This window comes from Callorhinchus milii, unplaced genomic scaffold, assembly GCF_018977255.1.
Source record: "Callorhinchus milii isolate IMCB2004 unplaced genomic scaffold, IMCB_Cmil_1.0 Scaffold5, whole genome shotgun sequence".
NCBI classification, from domain to species: Eukaryota; Metazoa; Chordata; class Chondrichthyes; order Chimaeriformes; family Callorhinchidae; genus Callorhinchus; species Callorhinchus milii.
In genome coordinates, this window is record NW_024704746.1 from 3,873,896 (window position 1) to 3,898,604 (window position 24,709).

The 24,709-nt window shown below is 51.4% G+C and overlaps 1 protein-coding gene across 1 annotated transcript in view; it reads right to left on the bottom strand.

The window, feature by feature from the left end:
• pgm1 (phosphoglucomutase 1) overlaps positions 1-24,235 on the bottom strand; it is a 25,181-nt gene extending 946 nt beyond the window's left edge. The window contains 12 exon segments of the mRNA XM_042334911.1: positions 1,794-1,851; positions 3,214-3,348; positions 4,206-4,389; positions 4,575-4,710; positions 4,871-4,986; positions 5,238-5,392; positions 5,663-5,763; positions 5,766-5,852; positions 7,498-7,623; positions 8,475-8,621; positions 9,034-9,196; positions 23,949-24,235. Of these exon segments, the coding sequence (XP_042190845.1) occupies positions 1,794-1,851; positions 3,214-3,348; positions 4,206-4,389; positions 4,575-4,710; positions 4,871-4,986; positions 5,238-5,392; positions 5,663-5,763; positions 5,766-5,852; positions 7,498-7,623; positions 8,475-8,621; positions 9,034-9,196; positions 23,949-24,200 (1,660 nt within the window). The 5' untranslated portion in view covers positions 24,201-24,235.
• Between the last annotated feature and the right edge of the window lie 474 nt (positions 24,236-24,709).

Sequence of the window (24,709 nt, forward strand, 5' to 3'; positions counted from 1 at the left end):
GGGGGATGTGAACTGTGTTCGACCTACAGGATCTGGGTTCAAGTCTGGGAGAGGCTGATGAGAGGGGGCAGAGGGGGCGGGGAGGGGAAAAGTTTCTCTCGCTCTCTCTCTCAGTCTCTCTCTATCAGTTTCTTTCGCTCTGTCATTCGCGCTCTCACTGTTTTTCTCTCTCTCTCTCTCTCTGTCCGTCTGCTGTCTGTCTGTCTGTCTGTCTGTTGGTGTCCTCTCTCTGTCGTTCTCTCTCTCTCTCGCTCTGTCTGCGTCTCTGCTGGTATCTCTCAGTCTGTCCATCAGTCTCTCTCTCTCTCTCTTTCTGTCATTCACTCTCTCCCTCTCTGCGAGTCTCTCTCTCTACCAGTCTGTAGTTCTCTCTCTCTCTCTCTGGCCTTCTCTCTCTCTCTCTGCCAGTCTTTCTCTGTCTAGTCCCGTTTGTCGATCAGTCTCTCGCCGTCCGTCTGTCTGTGTCAGGCACGAGGAATAACTCCACACTGGAGCTGGATTTAATACCACAGACAAAGGACGTCAGAGAGAAACCGCGGATGAGCTGTGAGATGGAGGGCAGTGAGCTGGTCTAACACACAGCTGGAACAGGCTGGATGGGCTGAATGGCCTCCACCTGTTCCGTTTGCTCGTGTTCCTAAATCTGAGGTCTCACATGTGGCTGCGGTTCCGTGTGCAAATGACTGTCCGTGTTTCAGGGTTTGTGATTATGAGGGAGGCGAGAGGCAGGACCCCGGCCTGAGATATTATACACTGAACAGCCATCCGTGGGCATTGGGTGTACTTTACATCAATAACAAACCACACACTGGCCCGTAAATCCCAGCCCGTAAACCAGAGAGAGACATACACGCTCACTCAAGAGACTCGGAGACACAGACACACATACACACTGGAGCTCTCTACTCTAACCCCATTCCCTGCTCTCTCCCCATCGCTCCCCCACTGGAGCTCTCTACTCTTAACCCCATTCCCTGCTCTCTCCCCATCGCTCCCCCACTGGAGCTCTCTACTCTTAACCCCATTCCCTGCTCTCTCCCCATCGCTCCCCCACTGGAGCTCTCTACTCTAATCCCATTCTCTGCTCTCTTCCCCCATCGTGTCTGTGCCGGTGTTCGCTCCCCATAAATTAGAGTGCTCCAATGGTGCTTACCAGCACAAGCATGATGGGTCCAATGGAATTCTTCTAGAAACATAGGAACAGGAGGAGGCCATTCAGTGCCTCTATCCTGTTCTGCCATTCTATTAGACCATGTTTGATCGATACCTCAACTCCAATTACCTGCCTTTGCCCCATATCCCTCCATACCCTAACAAAAATCTGTGCAGTATTTGTGTGCATTTGGAGAGGGGGGGGGGGCTGGGGTTAAGGCATATATACATGTCTGGGAGGTGCGGTATCCTCTCCCGCACCAGGCTCCGTGACCCTATCACCCCCATCCTCGCCCGACTCCACTGGCTGCCCATCACACAGAGGATACGGTTCAAGATGCCGGTCCTCACCTTCAAAGCCCTCCATGGTCTTGCTCCCCCGTACCCCTGCGACCTCCTAAGCCCCTACCATCCCTCCGCTCAGCGAGCTCCAGCCTGCTTCACGTCCCCCGCCTCGTTCGCCCCACCACTGGCAGAGGGACCTTCTGCCACTCTACCCCCACCCTCTGAAACTCCACCCTGCAGTCGCAGTTGCTCTGCCTCGCTCCCTCCCTTGCCTCCTCCAAGACCCTCCGACCGTGCTTTCGATTACCCTCCTTTCCCCCCTACCCTCCACCCTTCCTGATCCCGACCCCCAGCTGTCCTCTCCTGGATCTGAGACACGCTCATGGCAATCTTCACCAGGGGGGCCAGCATCTCCTGCAGCAGGGAGGGAGAGAGAGAGAGAGAGAGAGAGGCCTCCCCGTCAGTCAGACACCATTGTCTGGGTTCATGCTTTTAGACCTTATTCCTCTGGAATTCCATCCCACAGTCCCTTCGCCTCGCTCCCTCTCCCACTTCACAGCAGGTCTCAAGACCTTCCACTTCGACCACGCCTTCGGCACTCCTACCCCCACCCTCCCTGCCCTCCACCCCTCCTGATCCCAACCCCCAGTTCGGGTCCAAATCGCTGACGATTGTCCAGTGCCTTGGGACATCCTCCCGAGGTGAAGTAAAAGGAGCTGTGTGAATGTAATGTGTTGTTATTTCCCCCCCAAAAAAAACTTCTTAACTCTATCATCTGCTGCAGCCAGAGCTGCCCTTTCTGCCCTCACAGACAGAGCGCAGCCCCCACCCACCCCCCGCACCACACACACACACATATATATACATACACAGACAGTGTCACAGGAGAGAGCAGACCTGTGGGAGATGTTCTTATGCTTCTGATGGGGTTAGATAGTTGCTATGAGCAGGTTGAGAGAGCCGGGTACACATACCCGCCGCGCTCGTGTGCTGTGACCTGAAGTGTGTCGAGGACATGAGCTTCCGCCAACTCCTGAACCCCTGTCTCAAACCCAACCTATCGAGGTCTCGGTGACAGGTCACAGCACCTTCAGGCTGAGGTCTGGGACCAGGGACTTTTCTCAAGGACGGCCACATTCAGAACTCTCCGGAATGAGGTAAGCAGGATGAGTTACTCCAGGGAGAGAGAGAATGCGCATTCCATTCCGACAATCTATCTCTGGGATTTCCATGTGCAGTTGGGATGCATGGGATTCTCAGTTTGGAGACTCTTAAGCACGGGATTCCGTGTGTGTAAGAAAGCACAGTCAGGGCGAGTGGCAGCTGGCTTCCAGCTGTGGTGTTGATCATGGAGTGAGGTGCAGGAGGTATCGTGTGGGCGCTAACCTAGGCCGGTGTGTGTGGGCGCTAACCTGGGCCGGTGTGCGTGGGCGCTAACCTGGGCCGGTGTGCGTGGGCGCTAACCTGGGCCGGTGTGCGTGGACGCTAACCTGGGCTGGTGTGCGTGGGCGCTAACCTGGGCTGGTGTGCGTGGGCGCTAACCTGGGCTGGTGTGCGTGGACGCTAACCTGGGCTGGTGTGCGTGGACGCTAACCTGGGCTGGTGTGCGTGGACGCTAACCTGGGCTGGTGTGCGTGGACGCTAACCTGGGCTGGTGTGCGTGGGCGCTAACCTGGGCTGGTGTGCGTGGGCGCTAACCTGGGCTGGTGTGCGTGGACGCTAACCTGGGCTGGTGTGCGTGGGCGCTAACCTGGGCCGGTGTGTGTGGGCACTAACCTGGGCGTCCTTGAAGATCTTGCCCTTGTCGTTAGTGTAGCTGTCGATGTAGATGCGGACGGTGGCTCCCGCGCTGCCAGTGCCGCTCAGTCGGAAGATCAGGCGCGACCCATCAGTGAACACGATCCTCAGCCCCTGCCAGAGAGAGCAAGAGAAAGATGTATAGAGCGATAAGAGTCAGCAGTGCGACAATGGGGAAGCGAGGGAGCATTAATGACCAGGTAGGAGGCCATTCGGCCCATCTTCTCATGCGGGTATTTGCTCCTCCTCCTCCAACAACAACAGCATTGCATTTGTATAGCGCCTTTCACGTCGGTAGGACGCCCCAAGGCGCGGGGACGTCCAAGTGAGCCATCCTAACCCCAAACCCCTGCCTCCCTGCCACTGAGGCCTGTAACAGCCGCCCCGGCAATCACCACACTCCGGACATGCCTTCTAAACCTCTCCTTTCACTCCCAGAGTCACAGGCTGGAATTCACACACCAACATGCGTCCTCCATTCCCTGATCAGCGGAACTCGCTGGGATCAATCCTGTGAAGCCCGAGCCAGGCTCATTCAGTGCTGCCCTCACCTTGGACGCGGAAGGTTGTGGGTTGAAGTCACACTGAAGTTGGCGACTTTAAGCTCTGCGCGTGCATGTATAGTCCACCTCTTATAACTAGAGAGAGAGAGACGGTCTTCTCCCAATCCCAAGGGCCCATTATTCCCCCCTCCCCACACTCACACAGTATTATGTCTACCACACACCACCCCATTAACCACAAACTGTCACTCAATCCACGACTGTTTGTGGGCTGCTGCTGTATGCAATTGGCTGCTGCGTTTCACCCACAAAATATAGTCAATTAATTTTACAGTATATTCTCTAAAGCGCTTTGAGATGTTTCAACGACATGATAAGGCACTATACCAAATGCAAGGATGATTATTATTAATATTATTATGTATATGTGCAAGTGTATATGTGGGAGAGTTGGGGATGGGGGCTGACCTGGTTCCTGGAGATGCTGCCATCTATGGGGTCGCTGTACTCAAAGTTGTCAGCTTTCTCCACAACGTACTCGTCTTTGCAGAGCTTGAACTTGTGGCCAACATATTTCCGGTCCGTGATGAGAGCCTCCAGGTCTTTCATCATCTTCCCTGCTGCTTCCCCATCCACCTCCTCATAGTCATATCTACACCAGGTGAGGGCACAGTCAGCCGCACAGAGAGAGACATAGACAAGGATACAGAGAGAGCGAGAGAGAGAGAGAGACACAGAGAAAGGGAGAGACACAGAGACACAGACAGACACACAGTCACTTGCAGACAGAGCTGTGCTGACACTAATTGCTAGTTGATGGTGGAGCCAAACTCTGACCTGGTGAAGAAATTGCGGCCATATTTCTGCCAGTGTTCCTTCATGATGTCCTCCACGCTCATCTTGCGCGTGGCAATGATTGACAGCCACGCCAGCACCGCCCACAGCCCGTCCTTCTCACGGATATGATCAGAGCCTGTCGAACAGAGGTCAGTGTGAGAGAGAAACAATGGGGTAGTGGGGGGGGGGGAAAACAGGAATCGGGGGTGAACGGGAGGGTGGGCGGAAGAGACATGAAATGGGTAAATAAGGAGAGCAGCAATCTCTCCCCAAAGCCTCACAAACTCTGAACCTACCCGTGCCAAAGCTCTCCTCTCCACACAGTGATAACTTGTTCGCATCCATCAGATTGCCAAAGAACTTCCAGCCGGTGGGCGTCTCGTACAGCGCGATCTGTGTGGCCTTCGCCACCCTGGGCACAGAGGGTTAATGTCACATCACTGCCCGGCCCACACTCACAGCCAGCAGGCAGCGGACAGAGAGTGAGAGGGGGGAGGGAGGGAGGGAGGGAGGGAGGGAGGGAGGGAGGGAGGGACGACGGACGGACGGACGGACGGACGGACGGACGGACAGACAGACAGACAGACAGACGGGTGGAAATGGGCGAGAGTGGAGGGAAGATCGCGTGAGCAGGTGGGGAGAGTGATGGGGCACAATACTTACCGATCGAGCGCCCCGCTGGTGGGCATGCTGCGGGCAAAGCCGCGGACCCCGGTCTGTTTGAAGTAGGGGATGCTGAAGATGTTGGCGGCGATCACAGCCACGGAATCCGAGGGGTTAACAAAGAAGCCGTGCTTCCCCAGGATCATGTTGCGGTCCTAGGAGTGAGGTGGAGAACAGCAGAGTGTCAATGTGTGCGCGTGTGTGTCCACCCGTGTCCGTCTATGCGTGTCCGTATATGTGTGTCCGTCCGTGTCTGTGTGTCCGTGATTTGTGTATGTGTGAGTGAGCGAGAGACTGGGTGAGTGAGTGTGAGTGAGGAGTGTATGTGTGGGGGGAAGTGCGCTGTGTGCCCGGTGCTGTGTGTGCGCGCGTGGGTGTGTGCTGTGCGGTGCTGACGGAGGCTGAATATGAGGCGATCTCCTTACTCCGTCACCGTCAAAGGCGGCTCCAAAGTCATAATCGCCGGACTTCATGGCGGCTACCAGGTCTGCGGCGTAGGTCAGGTTGGGGTCAGGGTGATGGCCCCGAAGTCCTCCAGCGGCACACAGTTGACGGCGGAGTTGGCTGGAGCCCCCAGCTCCTCACACAATATCCTCTTGACGTATGGCCCCATCACTACTCACAGGAGGCAGAGGCGTGAGCGAGAGGCAAACACAAGCTGCAATATTCCATCAAAGCCAACAAGTCAGCAGCACTGACCGCAACTCTCCCCTCCACGTTCACACTCGCAAGATGTGACTCGTGAGCCAGGAACACGTGGCTAAAACCTCAGTTACTACACTCAACATCACAGAACTTGCACTTGTGTTGCCTTTCACACAGGTAAAACTTCTGCAAGACGTGATAAGCCATATCAGATTCATTTGATACAGCACCTTATCACCTTGTTGAGACGTCTCAAAGCGCTTCACAGGATATATTGTAAAGCGAATTGACAGTGAATTTAGTGGGCAAAACATGGCAGCCAATTGCACACAGCACTGTCCCACAAACATTCGTGAATTGAGTGACCAAATGGGTTGGGGTGGTGGTGGGGGGGGGTGGGGAACAGGGAAGATATTCAGGTGGAAACACACAGCGAGGATGTGAGGTAGGGGGATGGTGAAGCAGGGGAATTTACGGAGGGAGTTGCAGGAGAGTGTGGTGGGGGGGGGTGGATAGTGGTTAAACACACCGAGGCCGGTCAGATTGAATTACCTCACTAGATGAGCAGGCGAGCACGGAATCAGATCATGTCAGCAGGTTCAGGAGGGAATGTGATAGCTAGCTGGCAAAGAAATGGACGGAGCGAGTGGACCAAGAGATTATAGCGCAAGATTATCGATTTATTTACTCTGGGCTCCAGATTAGTACTCAAATCTCTAGCTGCCTCAAGGCTTGAGATTCCACCTAGTCTCGGCCTCAAGACCATGTTAATAATAATACTAATATTAATAATACTTGCATTTGATACAGCGCCTTATCAAGTCTTCGAGACGTCTCAAAGCGCTTCATAGAATATACTGTAAATTTTGTGGGCGAAACACAGAAGCCAATTACACACAGCAGTGTCCCACAAACAGTCGTGGTTTGAGTGACCAATTTCTTTTAAAGGATTATTACCCCCGGAAAGTGATCTGCCAAATCAACTAACAACCGGGTTCCAATTACTCCTAGATGAATGGAGGCCAAACTTGCCCAACTTTCCGCCCTGTCCAGGAATCAAACCCAGGTCCTCTCGCTTGCGAGGCAAGCGCTCTAACTGCAAAACTACAGGACACCACAACTGATCTCAAATTGTACAAAATTCTTAACTTCAGTGTTAATCTGGAAGACGGCGCTGAAAAATACGGCTTCCAAACTGAGGCCAGATTGAAGACTTTTGCACAGTTCTGTCGTCATCTTAAATCCTGAAGGCAAAATTGCCCCCGCAGGCTGTGGCTGGAATTTAGGATCGCTGTGCTCTCATTCCAGACCAGAAATAGCCAGCGAGGTGGACGTGAGGCACACCGCCCACTCACCTCGCAGGGTCAGGGTCAGACGTGCTGGCAGAGGGCAGTCCTGCTGCATTCTCACCCATTCAGCAGCACTTAACAGCTGTGTCACCAGTCCCTGCGTTACCCCATTGTACCCTGACAGCAGGCAAAGCCGAGCATTTTGTGGAGAGGTTGGATACCGGGAAGTACCAGTTACATCAGCTACACAGAGGGAAGTGACTCAGGGTTCCAATATTACGGAGTCTCAGCATTTGGGATTTTAATGCCCCGAATCCAGTACCTACCTCCGTGTAAAGCGTCAAGCCTGATCTTCAGACTGTTTGTCCCAGAAAACAGCTCCTTCAGGGCGGTGAAGTCAAAGATCCCACGGAGCATGCTGGCATAAGCTTCCACCGAGTCCACGATCTCCACTGGGGCAACAAGGACAATCAGCAATATACATAGCACACCACCCCTCACACCACCCATCCCACCACACCATCAAACCACACCCTACCCACACCACCCTCCACACCATCACACCACACCCCATACCATCACACACCCCCCCACACCATCACACCACACCCCGCCCCCACCATCATACCATACGCCGCCCATATCATCACACCACCCCCATAGGGAGAGGGGAGGCGGGGAAGAGAGAGGTGGGGGAGGAGAGAAAGAGGGAGTGAGAGATGGAGGGAGAGAGAGTCGGAGAGATAGAGAGAGTCGGTGGGGGTGTGGGGAAGAGAGAGGGAGAGAGATTGGGGAGGGAGAGAGGTGGCAGAGGAGGGTTGAAGGAAGTTTCATAAACATTAAGTGCTCTACACCCCCAAAAGCCAAAGTTGTTGATTCCATCCCCAGAGCTGATGGCTAACAAACTAACTCTTTTGCCCAATCCCCAATCCCTCTCTTTCCTGTACTCTCCAATCCCCTTCCTCAGAACGTGCCGATCTGGATCCCCTATAACAGGCCCCGACAGCTGTCTGGGAGAACACAAGCATTCTCAGTTTCCTCCATTCCTGTTTGTAAACCTTCCTCACGGTTCAGCCTCTCCAATCCCCACACTACCTACACATTCTGACCACTCACGGGAATACATTTGTCCTAAACTTTGAGTTCTCACTCATTTTCTGTCCACTAGCCTCACAGGACTAGTTACCTGTAAAGGAGGGAGGGGGGTTGAGATGAGATGATAGTAATGATTGATTACTGACTGTTACCTTTAAGAGGGTTGGGACTGGTGAGCTGTAAGGGTGGGGGGTTTGAGACTGATTACCTGTAAAGGGCTTGAACTTGTTCTCCAGGTCGAACTCCTGCTTGCCGATCTTGCTGAGATCCACTTTCAGGTCAGGACAGATAGCGTACTCTTCAATAGTTTTGCTGATCTGGAAGATCTTATCTGTGACCAACTCGGAGGCAGGACCTGCCGAAGACGCAGTCTCCGGTTACAACAACAGCAACAACACATTACATTTACACAGCGCCCGGCACGTTAGGAGGACGTTGCAAAGCCCTGGACAGTCAGGGGGTTGGGATCAGGAGGGGTGGAGGGCAGGGAGGATAGGGAAGGAGAGTGATTGAAGGCACGGTTAAACAGAAGGTCTTGAGACGTGCCTTGAAGGAAGCAAGGGAGAGGGGGATCGCAAGTGAGAAAGGGAGACCAGGGCGCTTCACTGGTCAATGTTGTGTCACGGGTGGAACTTTTGTGCCATTTGCTGACAGCGTCCCCCATCCTGCCGTCACACCACCTGTATTGACCCTGAGTTTCTGGCCTCAGACAAGACAGCCAGGGATGTGATATTCCTCACAGTGAATGGCTCTGGCTCAGAACCCACCTCCGTTGGCAGTGTTGAACTTGATGCCCACATCTCCCTCAGTCCCACCAGGGTTGTGGCTGGCGGTCAGGATGATGCCTCCGATTGCGTTGATTTTCCTGATCAGGCAGGAAACGGCGGGCGTGGACACAATCCCGTTCTGGCCAATCACCAAGCGTCCAATCTGTCAAATAGCAGTGATGATCAGCGACAGACTCAACACACTCTCACCCTGACTGCCCGCTTCCCCTCTTACTCTCCAGCGATGGTGATCGGGTGAAACCTTAGGCAAGTTTCCTTATTCCACAAACCTCTGTTTACCTAGCAGTAAGTAGGAACCCGGATGTTAGTTGATTGATGGATCACTTTCCGGGGGAAATAACCCTNAAAAAAGTATAATTTGGTCACTCAATCCACGACTGTTTGTGGGACACGGCTGTGAGCCATGCCTCACCAAAATGCAGTCAATTCTCTCTACAGTGACGCGCTTTAATGAGATGTCTCAATGACGTGATAAGATTTATATCAAATGCAAAGATTACTATTATTTTTATTTCACTGATTGTTACTGTGGGGCTAGGAGTGGATGCCTGTCACCCAGTGTCAAAAGTACATAAAGCTCTCTCTGACACTGAAAGGCTCACTCCCTGTGCTCCGGAACACGTGTGATGGCGAGAGGCATCTCTTCCAGAAGGGATTAATCTCGCTTTCTCTCCCACAGAGTCACCTATATCAGGACCACAAGCTTCACTTACTAACAAGAGAGTGTGGCTGAGTCTGTGTGAGGCTCAGTAATAACCTAATCTCAGACAAGCTACTCACTGCAACCCCTACCACCCACTCTGTGGGCCACTGTCTGCAATTGTTCTCTGGATGTTCCCCCTCCTCCAAAACTCCACTATCATTCCTGGTTGGTTGTGGCAATGTGGCTCACAAATCCCCGGCTTTCACGAGTACCCACACCTTCAGTGCCACCCAATCTGTTCTCCTGACGATTGCTACCCCCCACCCCCACTGCTCCCACTCCCATCGCTCCCCCTCCCCATGATCCTCCTCCCACTCCCATCGCTCCCACAGGCCAAGCCTTGAGCAGGCAACCCCCCACCCCCACCCGACTTGCCCCCACAGTATGCACATTCTCCTGAAGTCGCCATATCTCTCCTGCCTTCAAAAGCCCCCCCTCAAACAGCTCTGTGGTAGCATCTCACTTGCTGCTTAGCACTTACTGCTACGTTTGCCCAATGTTTTCGAGATGCTTTTCTCGTGAAGCGCGTTGTGTAAACACGTTTATACATGCAAATCCCTCTTTATACAATTTATTGACATCGTTGTTTACACCTGGAATACACCGCAGGTATGAACTAAGAAATGTAAACTGAGCCCAAACTGTTCTGTGCCAGCGATATGGGACTTTTAGCACTTCCAAATGAGCAAGCATTTGACCCCTGCAGCTCCCCTTACTGTATATTGCTTCACAATATGTGATTTACAGGTGAAACTTACAGAGAACAATTTACGAGGCTATTATGCGGTAATTTTTTCTGTAAACTGGGCTCTGTAATTAACTGCAAACACTCACAGCTGGCAAGAACCACCTCAAATCCAGACCTTGAATTCAGTCAAATTCCCGTACAATGAATGCAAGATCTGAACAACAACAACTTGCATTTACACAGCACCCTTCACTCAGCGTAGCCTCCAAGAGCGCTTGACATTGGCAGAGCACAACTCCGAGCCAGGGGGATGTGACCATAGACACGGTCGAAGAGCAAGGTCTCAAGAAGGGGAAGGAAGGTGCAAGGCGGAGGGATAGAGGAAGAATGCTCCAGAGTTTTGGGGCATAGTGGCTGAAAAACAACTTGCTCCTGCTCTGAGCTTCCATCTCCTACCTAGCTCATGCCCTTCCCAGTCACTTGCCCTGACAGTTGGCTAACAACATGGTTGCTCTTCTGCTGGTATTGTGCGATACCCTGAGTAATGGAGAGAATGAATTAACCTTCAGCCACCAACCCCACCACCCAGCCATTCACCACATATTCAAAGCCCCATCCCCCTGCCCAAGGCTTCCCACCGCCCTCGACGCAGGGCTGGTGCCCACCCCCTGGTGACCGAGCTTTGCTCAAGTGCTCACTGGGTTCACAACGTCCTCGATGAGGCATTGGACAATCCATGTTATGACACATCTATCCATGTTACCGGTATCTACTAAACAATCCGTTGGAAAAGAAAAGGGAGTTTTTAACCGGTGTGCTGGCCGACAATTCTCCAGATAAATTTGGCCATCCCCTGCACCCAAATTGTCCATTGCATTTTTATATTTGCCTACAAATATCCAGTCACTGCACTCGACAGCGATTACCCGTGAAGCGCTTTGAGGTGAGCTGGACGGAACAGAGCAGGACCTAATGCAAGGATTGGTATAACAGCACGCTAACAAAGAGGCAGGTTACAAGGGGTAGGGGACTCTTTTAGAGCTGCAGAAAATATTTGACTTGGAACACGTCACTCACTAACTGAAAGATCATTGGCAACACATACCTCAAGAGATTAAGTTCCCCCCCACCCTCCCTTTTCCAATGCCCTAGCAAACACACAGATTTCCTCCACAATGACTGCAGCTCAAAGCATGGCAAGAGCACACCACAGCCCAACTGTTTGCTGCGTTTCCTCCAAAGCCAGCCAGGAGCCTGCTGTCCTGAGCCGGCTGATCAACCCCTGGCCACGTACCCCATTGGCAGCAGCCATCTGGACGATGGCTTCAATCGCAATGCTGTTGTAGTACCTCCCATCTCCGCCGACCACCACCGTGGAACCTTGACGGTCCCTCAGGTCAATGGAACCAAAGATGCACTGGATGAAGTTCTGCAGGTAGTGTTGCTTGGTCTCAAACACACAGGTTCTCTTGCGGAGCCCGCTGGTGCCAGGCTTCTGGTCACTGTAAGGCCTGGTGGGCACAGTCACTAGAGGCAGAGGGCTCCCGTCCATCTCCGGATCCGCTTGGGCCAGTCATAAAAAAGCAGTCGATGATGGGGTGTGGGGGGGGGGAAAGGAACGATTTGGGGGCAAGAGGAGAGGAAAACCAGGCTGAGAATGCTCTGAGCGGGGCAGATCGGTCAGTGTAGAAAGCCGCAGTGCTTCCAGGAGCCGAGCAGCGCCTACAAATAGCTCCCGTAGAACAGATACAGCACTCCCTGTAACTGAAGAAGTGTCGCCCACACTTGCTCTTGAAGATCACTGTCAGGTCAGCTCAGGGGAAGCAACCGGCGGAACAGCACAGTGGAAACCAACAAAGCTTCTACAAGAAGTGGGGACTCTCCGGTTAGACCAGGGCTGTTTCCTTACAGTTTGCAGGTTGCTGATCTCCGAGGGCAGGAGGAGCGCTCGCTAGTGCTGGTTCACTGCTGACAGGTAGAGGTGATGGATGGTGGTGTGGATACCTCTCTCTCTCTCTCTCCCACACACTCCCTTGCTTTTTGCAGCCAGTAATCTAATGGGACACTGGCAATCCGAACCGGAGAATGAAGGAGAGGACAGGAGGGGGCGGGGGAGGGAGCCAGAGCAATGGAGAGGAGAGGGGAGGGGAGTGAAAAACAGCAGACTGCTTGGCTTGGGTAAGGTGCAGCATTTTATCTGATGTGGGGGAATGCCTGTAGCATAGTGGTTAGAGCATTCGCCTGGCAAGTGAGAGGACCTGGGTTCGATTTCCGGCAGGACAAAACGTTACAGCAAGTTTCCTTACTCCACACACCTCTGTTTACTTGGCAGTAGGTAGGAACCCGGTTGTTAGTCGATTAGCGGATCGCTTTTATGGGGGTAATAATCCCTTCAAGCGCTCTGGGACGCCACCCTGTCTGAGGAGCGCTACATAAATGCAATTTGTTGTTGTTGAAAGCATCAGCTGTAAGTGTCAAAGCACACGCTTAGAACTAACTGATTGAGCATTTAGAGAAAGCCCTGTAAATCTCAGTTACCTGAAACTATCCCAAATAAGAGTCCCTGGCACTGACACTGCCAGGCTGTGTGTCTCGCTGTCGCCCTTCTCTCTATATGCATGTTTAGATCTCTCTCTCTCTCTCTGTGTCACTCCTGCGCTGGCCCTTGTGCTAAAAGTGGCAGTGGCATTTCTCAGACTCTGGCTGATATTTTAAGCAGCTATTTGCAGCCTAAACAGAACGTTAACGACTTTAGGTCCTAGTATGTGGACAGGACAGCCCAGCGGGGGAAAGGGCCTGGGGTTCACTGTACAAAAGTGGTACTCACACACTGAAGATTTCATTTCAAAACGAAGGAAAGGAGAATAAGAATAATAATCCTTGCCTTTGATATAGCGCCTCATCACATCTTCGAGACGTCTCTGCCTGTGCTGTGAAAACCCAGCCTAGCCTTTCACAGCACCCGTGCCAGCTCTCTGAAAGAGTTGTCCCTGCTCAGTTCCATCATATTAACGTTCTTGGGCGTTGCTGACGATTTTGAAATGGGGCCATGGATAAATTGCAACACAATAAAATCGTTTTAGCTTCATAAAATAGGGGAAGTCAGCGTATAAAAGCCAGCGAGAATCCACGTGACACTGGAGTTACAGAGGGCTGGCCACTGAATGCAACAATAACCATCCTCGCATTTGATATTGCGCCTTATTCCAGCCGTCCAGACATTTTACCGTGCTTCACAGGATTCGCCATAAAGTGTAGTGACTGTATTTGTAGGTGAACGAGGCAGCCAATTTGCGCAGAGCAAACAGCCATGAAGTGAATGAGCTATTTTATCTGGGGGATTGTCAGCCAGGACACCAGGAGAGGAGAGAGAGAGAAAGAAACTCCCTTCTCTTTTCCAATAGAACCCACAGGATCTTTAACATCCACCTGAACAGGCAGGACCTCAGTTTATCATCTCATCCAAAGGACTGTACCTCTGCTCCCCCCAGCACTGCATTAGAGCTTTGAGACGACCGCCTAACATGAAGGGCGCAATATCAAATGCAAGGATTGTATCATCATTATGATGATGATGACTACCTTGGCCCCCCTTAGAATCTGTGCAGCCACAGGCTGACTGACAGGCTCATCACTGACTCAATGTCCAACTCCTGATGTATCAGCCCATTGAGGGTGCTCTTTGCTTCATTCAGTTTAAACAAACACTTTATATTTCATAAAATATAACAAAAACACAATTTGTAAAGCAACAATGACATTATATGTCAAGATGCACAGTCAATTTCACTTTACAGCGTATTCTGTGAAGCGCTTTGAGACGTCTCGAAGATGTGATAATGTGCTACATTAAATGCGAGGATTATTATCATTGTTATTGACAGAACAATAACACTAAGAACTCGAAGACGCAGCACCACGTGCGGGAAGAGCACTATAAAAATGAAAGTTGTTGTTGTACGGAGACAATACTGTATAAAAAAAGCACGCTGATTCAATTGTGAACTGTGAAATCACAGAAACTCTCCTCATGCACCAGATGTGGAAGAAAGCAGCACACAATTATATCCTAGCAAACTACCTTCAAGTACATTTTGCTCTGGCTGCATGGCGGCAATGCTGAGGGGAGATTAGCCACTTCTCCAGGGGTGGTAAAACCACAGGCTAATGTTCCCATGTGGTAATGAGTTAGAACATAACTGCGCTATCAACACTGGGGATGAATTTAGGAACAACACACCTTGCCAATTTTCACAGCTGAGTTACTGGGTGTATAGGCTTGATGGATCATAATAATAATTCTTGCAATTGATATAGCACTTTATCATGTCTTCGAGACGTCTCAAAGCGCTTCACAGAATATACTGTAAAGTAAGTTGACTGTATACTTTGTGGATGAAATCCAGCAGCCAATTGTGCACAGCAGTGTCCCACAAACAGTCGTGGATTGAGTGACCAGATTATTATTATTTGATTTATTTTATTACCCCGGAAAAGCGCCCCGCCAATCGACTAACAACAGGGTTTCTACTTAAAGCTAGATAAACCGAGGCGCATGGAGTAAGGAATTTGGGCAACATTTCGCTCGGCCCAGGAATCGAACCCAGGTCCTCTCGCTTGCGAGGCGAGTGCTCTGACCGCTGAGCTACAGGACTCCACAAGTGGAGGCCAATTAACCTCTATTTTAAAAAACAATAAATCCATGTTTGAAAGATCAAATTAAGGCATTTGTAGCAGTTTCAGTGGCCGGACAGCTCTCTGTCCACTGTTGCTGGTACTCAGTCACTGGGCCCTTCCTGTTTAGAGCAATGTTTCCCTCTTGTGGCAGAGATGAAGACATGGCACAGGCTCCAAGAATAAGCCTCTCTCCTCTTACTGACGGTCTCAGCTGCTGAACCGTCCATTTCCACTCGTTACTGTTCTGCATTTGAGAACTTGACTAGCGAAGCTTCTCTGAGGCCAAGTCTCCTTCCGCCTGCCTTATTTAATAATAATGCTTCTATTTGATATCGCACCTTATCACACCAGGCGGATGTCTCAAAGCGTTTCACAGGATTTTCTGTAAAGTGCTGTAAGGAAAGAGCTCAAATAAAATGCGAACTGTGGTAAAGCACTGAAGATATCTGGTGACCTTGAGTTGATTGTGAGTGTTCGAGAACCCTCGGCCTTCCAGCTTCCCTGCTCTGTGCTAGTGATGCTCTAAACTGCACCCCTCCATTCCCCTCTCTCCTCCTGTATGTCCCTCTATTTCCCCCCTCCCCTGCGCCTTCCCTTCCCCTTTCCCCCCTGTTCCCCATCTCCCTCGTGTATGTAACAAATTCCTCCTAAATGCTTCAGCCACAGTTTCCAGCAGTGACTTCCACATTCTCACGACTCTCTGTGTTAAGAAGTTCCTTCTAAACCCCCTATTAGATTGGTTACTGGCGGCCTATTGATGTCCACCTCATCGACATAACCTTGGGGAGCCCCTCAATCGTCCCACCTCCAGAGAGAAGCACCTCACTCATCATGGCACCATTTTACACACATTCTCCGGGAATATTCTCAACTCTCTTAACTCTCTGAATGTACAGGTCATTTGTGATTAAATAAATATAAATAAATCAAACCTTGTGTTTTATACAGTGCCTGGAATGTGTTGTCCTTCAGGTGTGGAAACTTCTGGAACATAGGAACACAAGTAGGCCATTCAGCCCCTCGAGCCTGTTCTGCCATTCTATAAGATCATGGCTGATCAACTCCACTCCAATTACTCGCCTTTGCCCCATATCCCTTGATACCCTGACCTAGCAAAGATCTATCTGTGAAGCGCTTTGAGACGAGTCGAATACATGATAAGGTGCTATATCAAATGCAAGTATTATTATTATTATTACGCAGCTCAGTTTTGAAAACTTGAATGGATTCTTTTGGGGCAGAGAGCTTTTTGGGGCAGAGAGTTCCAGATTTCCATTCCCATTTGGGTGAAAACATTGTCTCCCGATTTCACTCCTATCTCTAATTTTAAGATGATGCCCACTTATTCTGGATTACCCCTCTTGGCTCTGGGTGACTCTGAGCTGCTGTTAGCTGATGTGCTGTGCTCAGTTATCATGGTCTGGTGAACCTGTAAGGCGGAGGGAATGGTGGGAGGAAGAAATCGCGGACGGAACTGTTTATCAGGTTATGACAATCTTCTCCCTGTGCCTATCTGTCCCCGAGGCTGGCCAGGCAGCCAGTCAAATGGCACTGCGTAGCCAGGTGCCGAGAGGGAAACCTCTCCCCAATCCGCCCAACACTCCGAGAACGTGCCAGGCAAGAGCAAGGCAAGGCGAGAGCCCTGCACATTCCCAGGGTGGGAGACAAGATTGGGAAGATTTCCCACAAAAGACACAGTCACTCCACTTTACAATATATTCTGTGAAGCGCTTTGAGACGTCTCAACAATGTGATAAGACGCTGTATCAAATCCAAGCATTATTATTATTATAAGATTGGGAGCGCAAACAACAACAAATTACATTTACACAGCACCTTTCATGTCGGGAGGACGTCCCAAAACGCTGGACACTTGTGGATTTTTGACCCGAGCTGAGGGTTGGGATCAGGAGCGGGACTGTGTAGCCAAGCACTGAGAGGGGCACAGGCTAAGGGAAACTGCTTTCCCAATCTTCCCTCCACTCCGGGAACAAGGCAAGAGCCCTGCACGTTCCCAGGGTGGGAAGGAAGATTTGGAGACAAGATTGTGAAGATTGCCCACAAAATCCACATGTCAGTCCACTTTCCACTTTACAGTGTATCCTGTGAAGAGCTTTAGGACATCTCAACGACATGCTAATGCACTATATCAAATGCAAGGATTATTATTATTATAATTTGATAAGATTGGGAGTGCAAAAACTTAATTTATATACATTTTAAGTTACCCACATTTCTCAGGGCCCTGACACGATACCCTGTGTAACGCTACGCTGGGGTATGTGAAATGCAGCGTGGACAATTCAGAAGGTCACTGAAGGGTAAGGGTTAAGGAGATTAATTTAGGGAGCTCAACAGAAGGCTGAGCTCTCCCAGGCATCCACCAGCAGCCCTGGCCAGGGACATCCCATCGCCTCTCACCGCAAACCTTGGTATTTGTGACATTTAATTGCAGGCTATGGCCACTCCTCACACAGCGGACTGTCTACAGCAGGGAGACGAGGCTTGAGAGAGACAGGGAGAAAAGCAACCTGACAGCAGTCAATCAAAAGGCTTTTGGCCCACAAAATATATGGTCAATTCACTTTACAGTATGTTCTGTGAAGCGCATTGAGACGCCTCGAAGACGTGATAAGGCGAATGCAAGAATTATTATTACTCATACATGCAGAAACAGACAATCTCAGCAGCTAAGAAGGCCATTGGGACCAGTGTGTCTGTGCCGCTGTTCTGTGTGTTATTAAATCACCCTCCTGTTTTACCAGTCCCACTTCCAAGCTCTTTCTCCTTTATCCTAAAAGCTTTTCATTGCTCCGGGAGGGGGTGGGGGGGTCGCTCTCAAACGAGTCTATTGATCCAATCTCAATAGCCGCCACAGGAATGAAACCCAAACTCTTGAGTGAAGCTGCCGAGTGGAAAAATTCCTTTTAGCCTTGACCTGATTCTGCTAACATTCCTGAACACCCCCCCCACCCACCCCACCACCACCCGCTGAATGTTACTTATTCCCTAACTAAAGGGAACAGTTGCTCCTCTATTATAATCCTTTTAAAAGTCTAAAATGTAAACCATCACCCACAGTTAGCACATAGAGTGTAAGAGGTGCAGAGACTTGGCGTGCATGGATAATAATAATAATCCTTGCATTTGATATAGCGCCTTATCACATCTTCGAGATGTCTCAAAGCGCTTCACAGAATATACTATAAAGAGAATTGACTGTATATTTTGTGGGCGAAATGATAAACAAGCTTAAAGTTAAAAAAAATTGCTGTGTTTCTCCCCCCTTTGGCAAAAAATACACCAGGTCACAAACAGCCTAGAATTGCATTAGTAACATTGAACGTCCACCCTCAAAACCTCTATAGGGTACTGTACATCACTGAAGGCAAAAAAGAGCAGGAGAGTGGAGGAGATAAATCAAGACGTGTTTATCTTACAGCAAGCGAGCATGAGTGTGACAGTATGCAAGAGAGAGAGCGCGCGAGAGAGGAGAGGGAGTAGGTGGAAGTTTTTGAAAGGCTGGTAACCTTGCAAGGCTGAGTAGCAGACCGAAACAACCTCCCTCAAACTTCAGGAACTTGGTGTTTACAGAGCCTTGCATTAAGTACAATAAACACAAGTCCCTGCGAGGATGATGCAGAGAGCACTGCAGACTAATTTATTAACCTCACACACTTAATCCGCTTTGAGAAGAGCTTTGTGTGGAGTATGTACTTTAGGAAACTTTACTCTCCTCCTGAACAATTCAAGGAATTGTCTTGTCTGTGATCACGTGGGTTTAGCACATGGAGAAGACAGACAGACGCCTGAGCCTGTGGTACAGCCAGGGTGAGGTTTATTAAAGCACGGCTGCTCTGCGGGGCTTTTATTTACACATTTAGTAATACAGACCTTTGTTGTGTGATCACTGCTGAGGTTTGTGGATGAATTAAAAGGGAAGTTGAAATTTCATTAGCGGACAGAGTGTACTATCCATTTAAAAGGGAATTGGACAGATGTGTGCGTGTGTATAAGCAGATAGCGTCAATTCATTCAATAATAATCCTTGCATTGATATAGCACCTTATCACATCATTGAGATGTCTCAAAGCGCTTCACAGAATATACTGTAAAGTGTGTTTTGTGGGTGAAACGCAGCAGCGAATTGCGGACAGCAGTGTCCCACACAGTCAGATATTACAATAATAAAAATAATCCTTGCATTTGATATCGCACGTTTTACGTCTTCTAGACATCTCAAAGCACTTCATAGAATATACTGTAAAATATATTATATATAAACATAAATAGATGGATTTCTTTTAGAAAATGATATTTTGGTATACAGTATATGAGTAATTCGAGAAATAACCTTATGGATTGGAAGAACCAGGTAACTTTGGATCTAAGGTTCCCAAAGCTTTACACTGTGCTGTAAACTAATCCATACAGAATTAATTGCTATTAACATCTCCATCGTTGCAGCATGTGACTGCCAGGATGGTAGAAGGCGAATTAGATGGACTTTGGTCTTTTCTTGTCCAGTAATATTGCCCTAACTTCCTCTGCGTGGTGAGTGAGTGGGCGGGAGAGGGGGATGAGGCTGTGCGGCTGGTGTGGAGAGCAGCCAGCTGTGCAGACTGGGAGAGCGGACAGGCTCGTTGTTGAGAGTCTACGGCATGCTGAAAGTTTGGAAGAAATCAGGTCAGCGGGTATACAGAGCAGGAGCAGACACACACACAGGGAGCCCAAGAGACGCAGCAAACATTTACTCACAGGTTAATCAGTCTTGGCTCGGTCTGAAGTACTGAGGATTATCGTAGGTCATTCGTATTCATCCCACATAAACAAACCCATATCTATCGCCCTCTGTCCAAACATGAATTGTAACCGCAACAGGTATTGCATCAACGTTAGCACGGAGCACGATTCTTGTGAGCAAAACTCACATCTGTGCAATTCCTGAGATACAAGTGTGTGTGGGGGGGGCGGTGGGGAGGGGGGGAAGTAATAATAATCCTTACATTTGATATAACGCCTGATCAAGTCTTAGAGATGTCTCAGAGCTCTTCACAGGATACACTGTAAAGTGAATTGAATTGTGTTTTGTGGGCGAAACGTAGCAGCTATTTACGCACAGCAGCGTCCCCACAAACAGTCACTGCTCCCTGGGCTTCCAAATCACTTTCTTTTAAAAAGTCAATCCCACTTTGCAGCTCTCTCCCCACATCCTTTGTGGAGTCCCGTCGCTTCGGGTTTGCGCATTCGTCTCTATCAAAGATCAAATGCAAGGATTATTATTACTATCCTTTAATTTTCTACTGCTCAGGTGTGTATTTTGAAGGAGTTTATTGCTCCAGCTCAACAATAAATGTGGCAATAAACAGTAAAGTGCAAATCCTGAAAGTGGCGAAATTCCTTGTAACTTCTCCCGCGATTCCTCTGCTAATGGGCCACTGGTTACCTCTCCCCCAGCTAAAGCCAAGCAGGCAGCTTTCCTCTCTCTTCACCTTGTCACACGTCTGCAGAATCTTAAAGAACCTTAAAAAGGGCGGTACAGGCATAACAAGCACCTGTTCATTGTGATGATGGGTTAGCATTACCCAGCCCGCACAATACCACAGGCAGATCCGATTTCACCGAGTCCCACACGTAAACACACACAATGCTGTCAGCGCTCAGTCATATTGCATTCAGCAGCAGACACTTTCCCCAGCCGGTGCTGAATCAGTCACGATGAAGAGTCGAGCTATACTGACTGATTAGCCAAGGTCACCACACAGCACAATGATTTTTCCTCCTGAGGTTTTGAGAAGACAAGCACATCTTCTCTTACACAATGTCATCCGGTTACATATCACTGCAGTTCACAGCAGATGTCATCCATCTCTTTTATTGCTGCTTTCTGACCCGTTTCCAAGCTCAAAAATAGATATTATTTGCACCACAAACAAACACAGCAAACCTTGCTTGCCGGGGCCTGGACAATCCAGTATTTATCGGGCAAACAGACAACGTCCCACTGAGAACAACTTTTGTTTCAGGTGGACACACAGGCCTGTCTGAGAGGACCAACCAGTCAAATTGGTTGGAGGGTGGAGGGGGAGGGAAATGAAAATCAGAAAAAATAAGATGGGTGATTCTCTGCAAAAAGCCATAAATAACCTGGACATATTCTGGTTAAGTGGACTGCAAATAAAAGCCACCGACCGACACACTCTATAACACTGATCTTACAAACACTGCACTGACACACATTGAGAGGAACTTACACACATTGCCACATATATAGGTTACCACATACTCAACGCACCCTCCCCCAGAGAAGCACACAGAGTGAGTGAGTCTATGCCAACACTGCAAGAACCATCAAGCCTGGTTCAGTGCAGGACAAATGCCCTGGGAATCAGACAGATAGTTTAGGTTTATTGGAACCAGACCATAACTATGCTCTGAAGGCTGCACAGACTTTGAATCAGAGACATGCCAGCTCTCTGAATGAGCGCTCTGTTCAATCCCACTTTCCCCCCCACATCACCCCCCCCCGCCCCCCCCCCACCACTTTTCTAATGCACCTCTCATTCTCTTTTGAAAGCCTTCAGTCACTACGCGCTGAAACTCCGGAACTCTGTCCCTCAATCCCTCCACCTTGTCCTCTCCCTTCAAAAGGCGCCTAAAGACCTTCCTTTTTGTTTGTGCTTACGGTCACCTCCCCCCTCCCTCTCCCCCCCTGGCTCGGGGTCAGGCTCCGCCACTGTCAAGCACGCTATATAAATGCATGGTGTTGTTGCTGTCGAAAGCAATAGGGGTGAAAATAACAAAAAACAATACCCTGCCTTTAATATCGTGACGACAAAACATTTCAAAGCGCTTCACAGGATTGTGCTGTAAAGTGTGGTGACTGTGTTTTGTAGGCAAACAGCAGCCAATGTATGCACAGTGACGTCTCACCGACAGCCATGAAACTAAAACTCCAAATTGGCTGCTCTGTTTGCCTATAAATACGGTCATAACACTTTACAGTAAACCCAGTTTATCTGGAGAATTGTCAGCCAGGACACTGGGGAGAGAGAGAGAGAGAGAGAGAGAGAAACTCCCTTCTCTTTTGCAACAGCGCCAAGGGATCTTTAACATCCACCTGAACTGGTCACAGACACGACATCTCACGCAAAGACCACGGCTCTGACGATGCAGCGCTCCAAGACGCCGCGCACTGCACTGGAGCGTCACCCTGGATCTGTGAGCTCAGGCCCCCGTCATGGGGTTGCCCCCCCACCCCCAACCATCGCAGAGCGTTACTGGCTATGTGCAAGCCTGGCTGAGAATCTTCTGGGCAAATCCCTCTCACTTCACAGTTGCACGCGGTTCCCCGCTGCGTGCAACCCGACGCGCACGGTCAGTCATTACACACATACACAATCAGTCACTACACACACGCACACAGTCAGCCGCTACTTACAGTCAGCCACGACGCACACAGTCAGTCACTACACACACAGTCAGTCACTACATAGATTCAGCCACTTCGCACACAGTCAGTCACCACACACATACTCAATCAGTCACTGCACACATGCACACAGTCAGCCACTTCGCACACAGTCAGTCACTACACACATACACAATCAGTCACTACACACATGCACACAGTCAGCCGCTACATACAGTCAGCCACGACGCACAGTCAGTCACTACACACACACACACACAGTCAGTCACTACATAGAGTCAGCCACGACACACACAGTCAGTCACTACACACACACACAAAGTCAGTCACTACTACACACGCACACACAAAGTCAGTCACTACTACACACGCACACACAAAGTCAGTCACTACACACACACACACAAAGTCACTACATACAGTCAGCCACTACTCACGCAGTCAGTCACTACGGACACACAGAGTGGGTCACTACACAACTCCAGGGATGATGTGCGGCGCAAAGTTGTGGTTACGATTCCCGTTGTACAGTGATTATTTTCGCTCACCAAACAGACAGTCACTACACTTTGCAGCACAGCCTGTGGATCAACAACAACAACCACCACCACCACCACCAATGACATGTGTGCAGCGTCTTCCACGTCGGGGGCGCACCCCACGGCCCCGGGGACCAAGTGCCGCTGTGAGTAATAATCATTATGATTGTCATTGAACAAAAGCCGCAGTTCACAGCCCAGAGCGCGGGAGGCGTCACCATGGCAACCGGCCCTCAGCATCGCCCCCACAGGCCCGGGAGCAGCGGGAGAGGCTGCGGGCCCGGGCCAACTCCCACCCCCAGGCCCCGGGCCAGGCCCAGGCCCCGGGCACCGGCCCCAACCCGCCCCCCGGCCCCGGGCACCGGCCCCAACCCACTCCCCCGGGCCCGGGCACCGGCCCCAACCCACCCCCCGCCCAGGCCCCCCCCCCCCCCAGGCCCCAACCCCCCCGGCCCGCGACCCCACCCACCCCCCGGCCCGGGCACCGGCCCGCGACCCCAACCCACCCCCCCCAGGCTCCGGCCCGCGACCCCAACCCACCCCCCCGGCCCAGGCCCGCGACCCCAACCCACCCCCGGGCCCAGGCCCGGCCCGCGACCCCAACCCACCCCGCGGCCCGGCCCGCGACCCCAACCCACCCCCGGCCCCGGGCACCGGCCCGCGACCCCAACCCGCCCCCCCGGGCCCAGGCCCCGGCCCGCGACCCCAACCCACACCCCCAGCCCCGGCCCGCGACCCCAACCCACCCACCCCCAGGCCCGGCCCGCGACCCCAACCCCCCCCCCGGCCCCGGCCCGCGACCCCACCCCCCCTCCCAGGCCCCGAGCCCCGGCCCCGAGCCCCGGCCTGGCTTACCCCGTAGGCGGCCGCCATGCTCACGATGATGCCGATGGCCTCGGTGTTGTAGTAGCGGCCGTCGCCGCCCACCACCAGCGTGCTGTCCGGCTCCTTGTCGGGCTCCGCCGCCGCCGCCGCCAGGATGCTCTGGATGAAGTTGTGTGTGTACCGCGGCTGTGTCTCGAACACGACCGTCCGCTTCCTCAGGCCGCTCGTCCCCGGCTTCTGGTCCTGGTACGGGCTGGTCTGTACCCGCTCGATCCGCGACATGGCGGCTGGGGGTGGGGGGAGGCAGAGGCTGGGGAGGGGGAGAGAGGCTGGAGAGGGGGAGAGAGAGGGGCGAGGGGGGAGAGAGGCTGGGGAGGGGGAGAGAGAGAGGGGCAGAGGCAGAGGGAGAGAGAGGCTGGGGAGGGGGAGGCAGAGGCTGGGGAGGGAGAGAGAGAGGGGCAGAGGGAGAGAGGCAGAGGGAGAGAGAGGCAGAGGGAGAGGCAGAGGGAGAGGGAGAGGGAGAGGCAGAGGCAGAGGGAGAGCGAGAGGCAGAGGGAGAGCAGAGGCAGAGGGAGAGGCAGAGGGAGAGGCAGAGGCAGAGGCAGAGGAGAGAGAGGGAGAGGCAGAGGCAGAGGGAGAGGGAGAGGCAGAGGCAGAGGGAGAGGCAGAGGCTGGGGATTAGGCACTGAGAGACACCGTAGGGAGTTTGAGACTGTGCAACTGACAGAGACAGGAGTGACACACACACACACACACACAGGGGAAAGTGAAAGATAGAGAGAGTGAGAGAA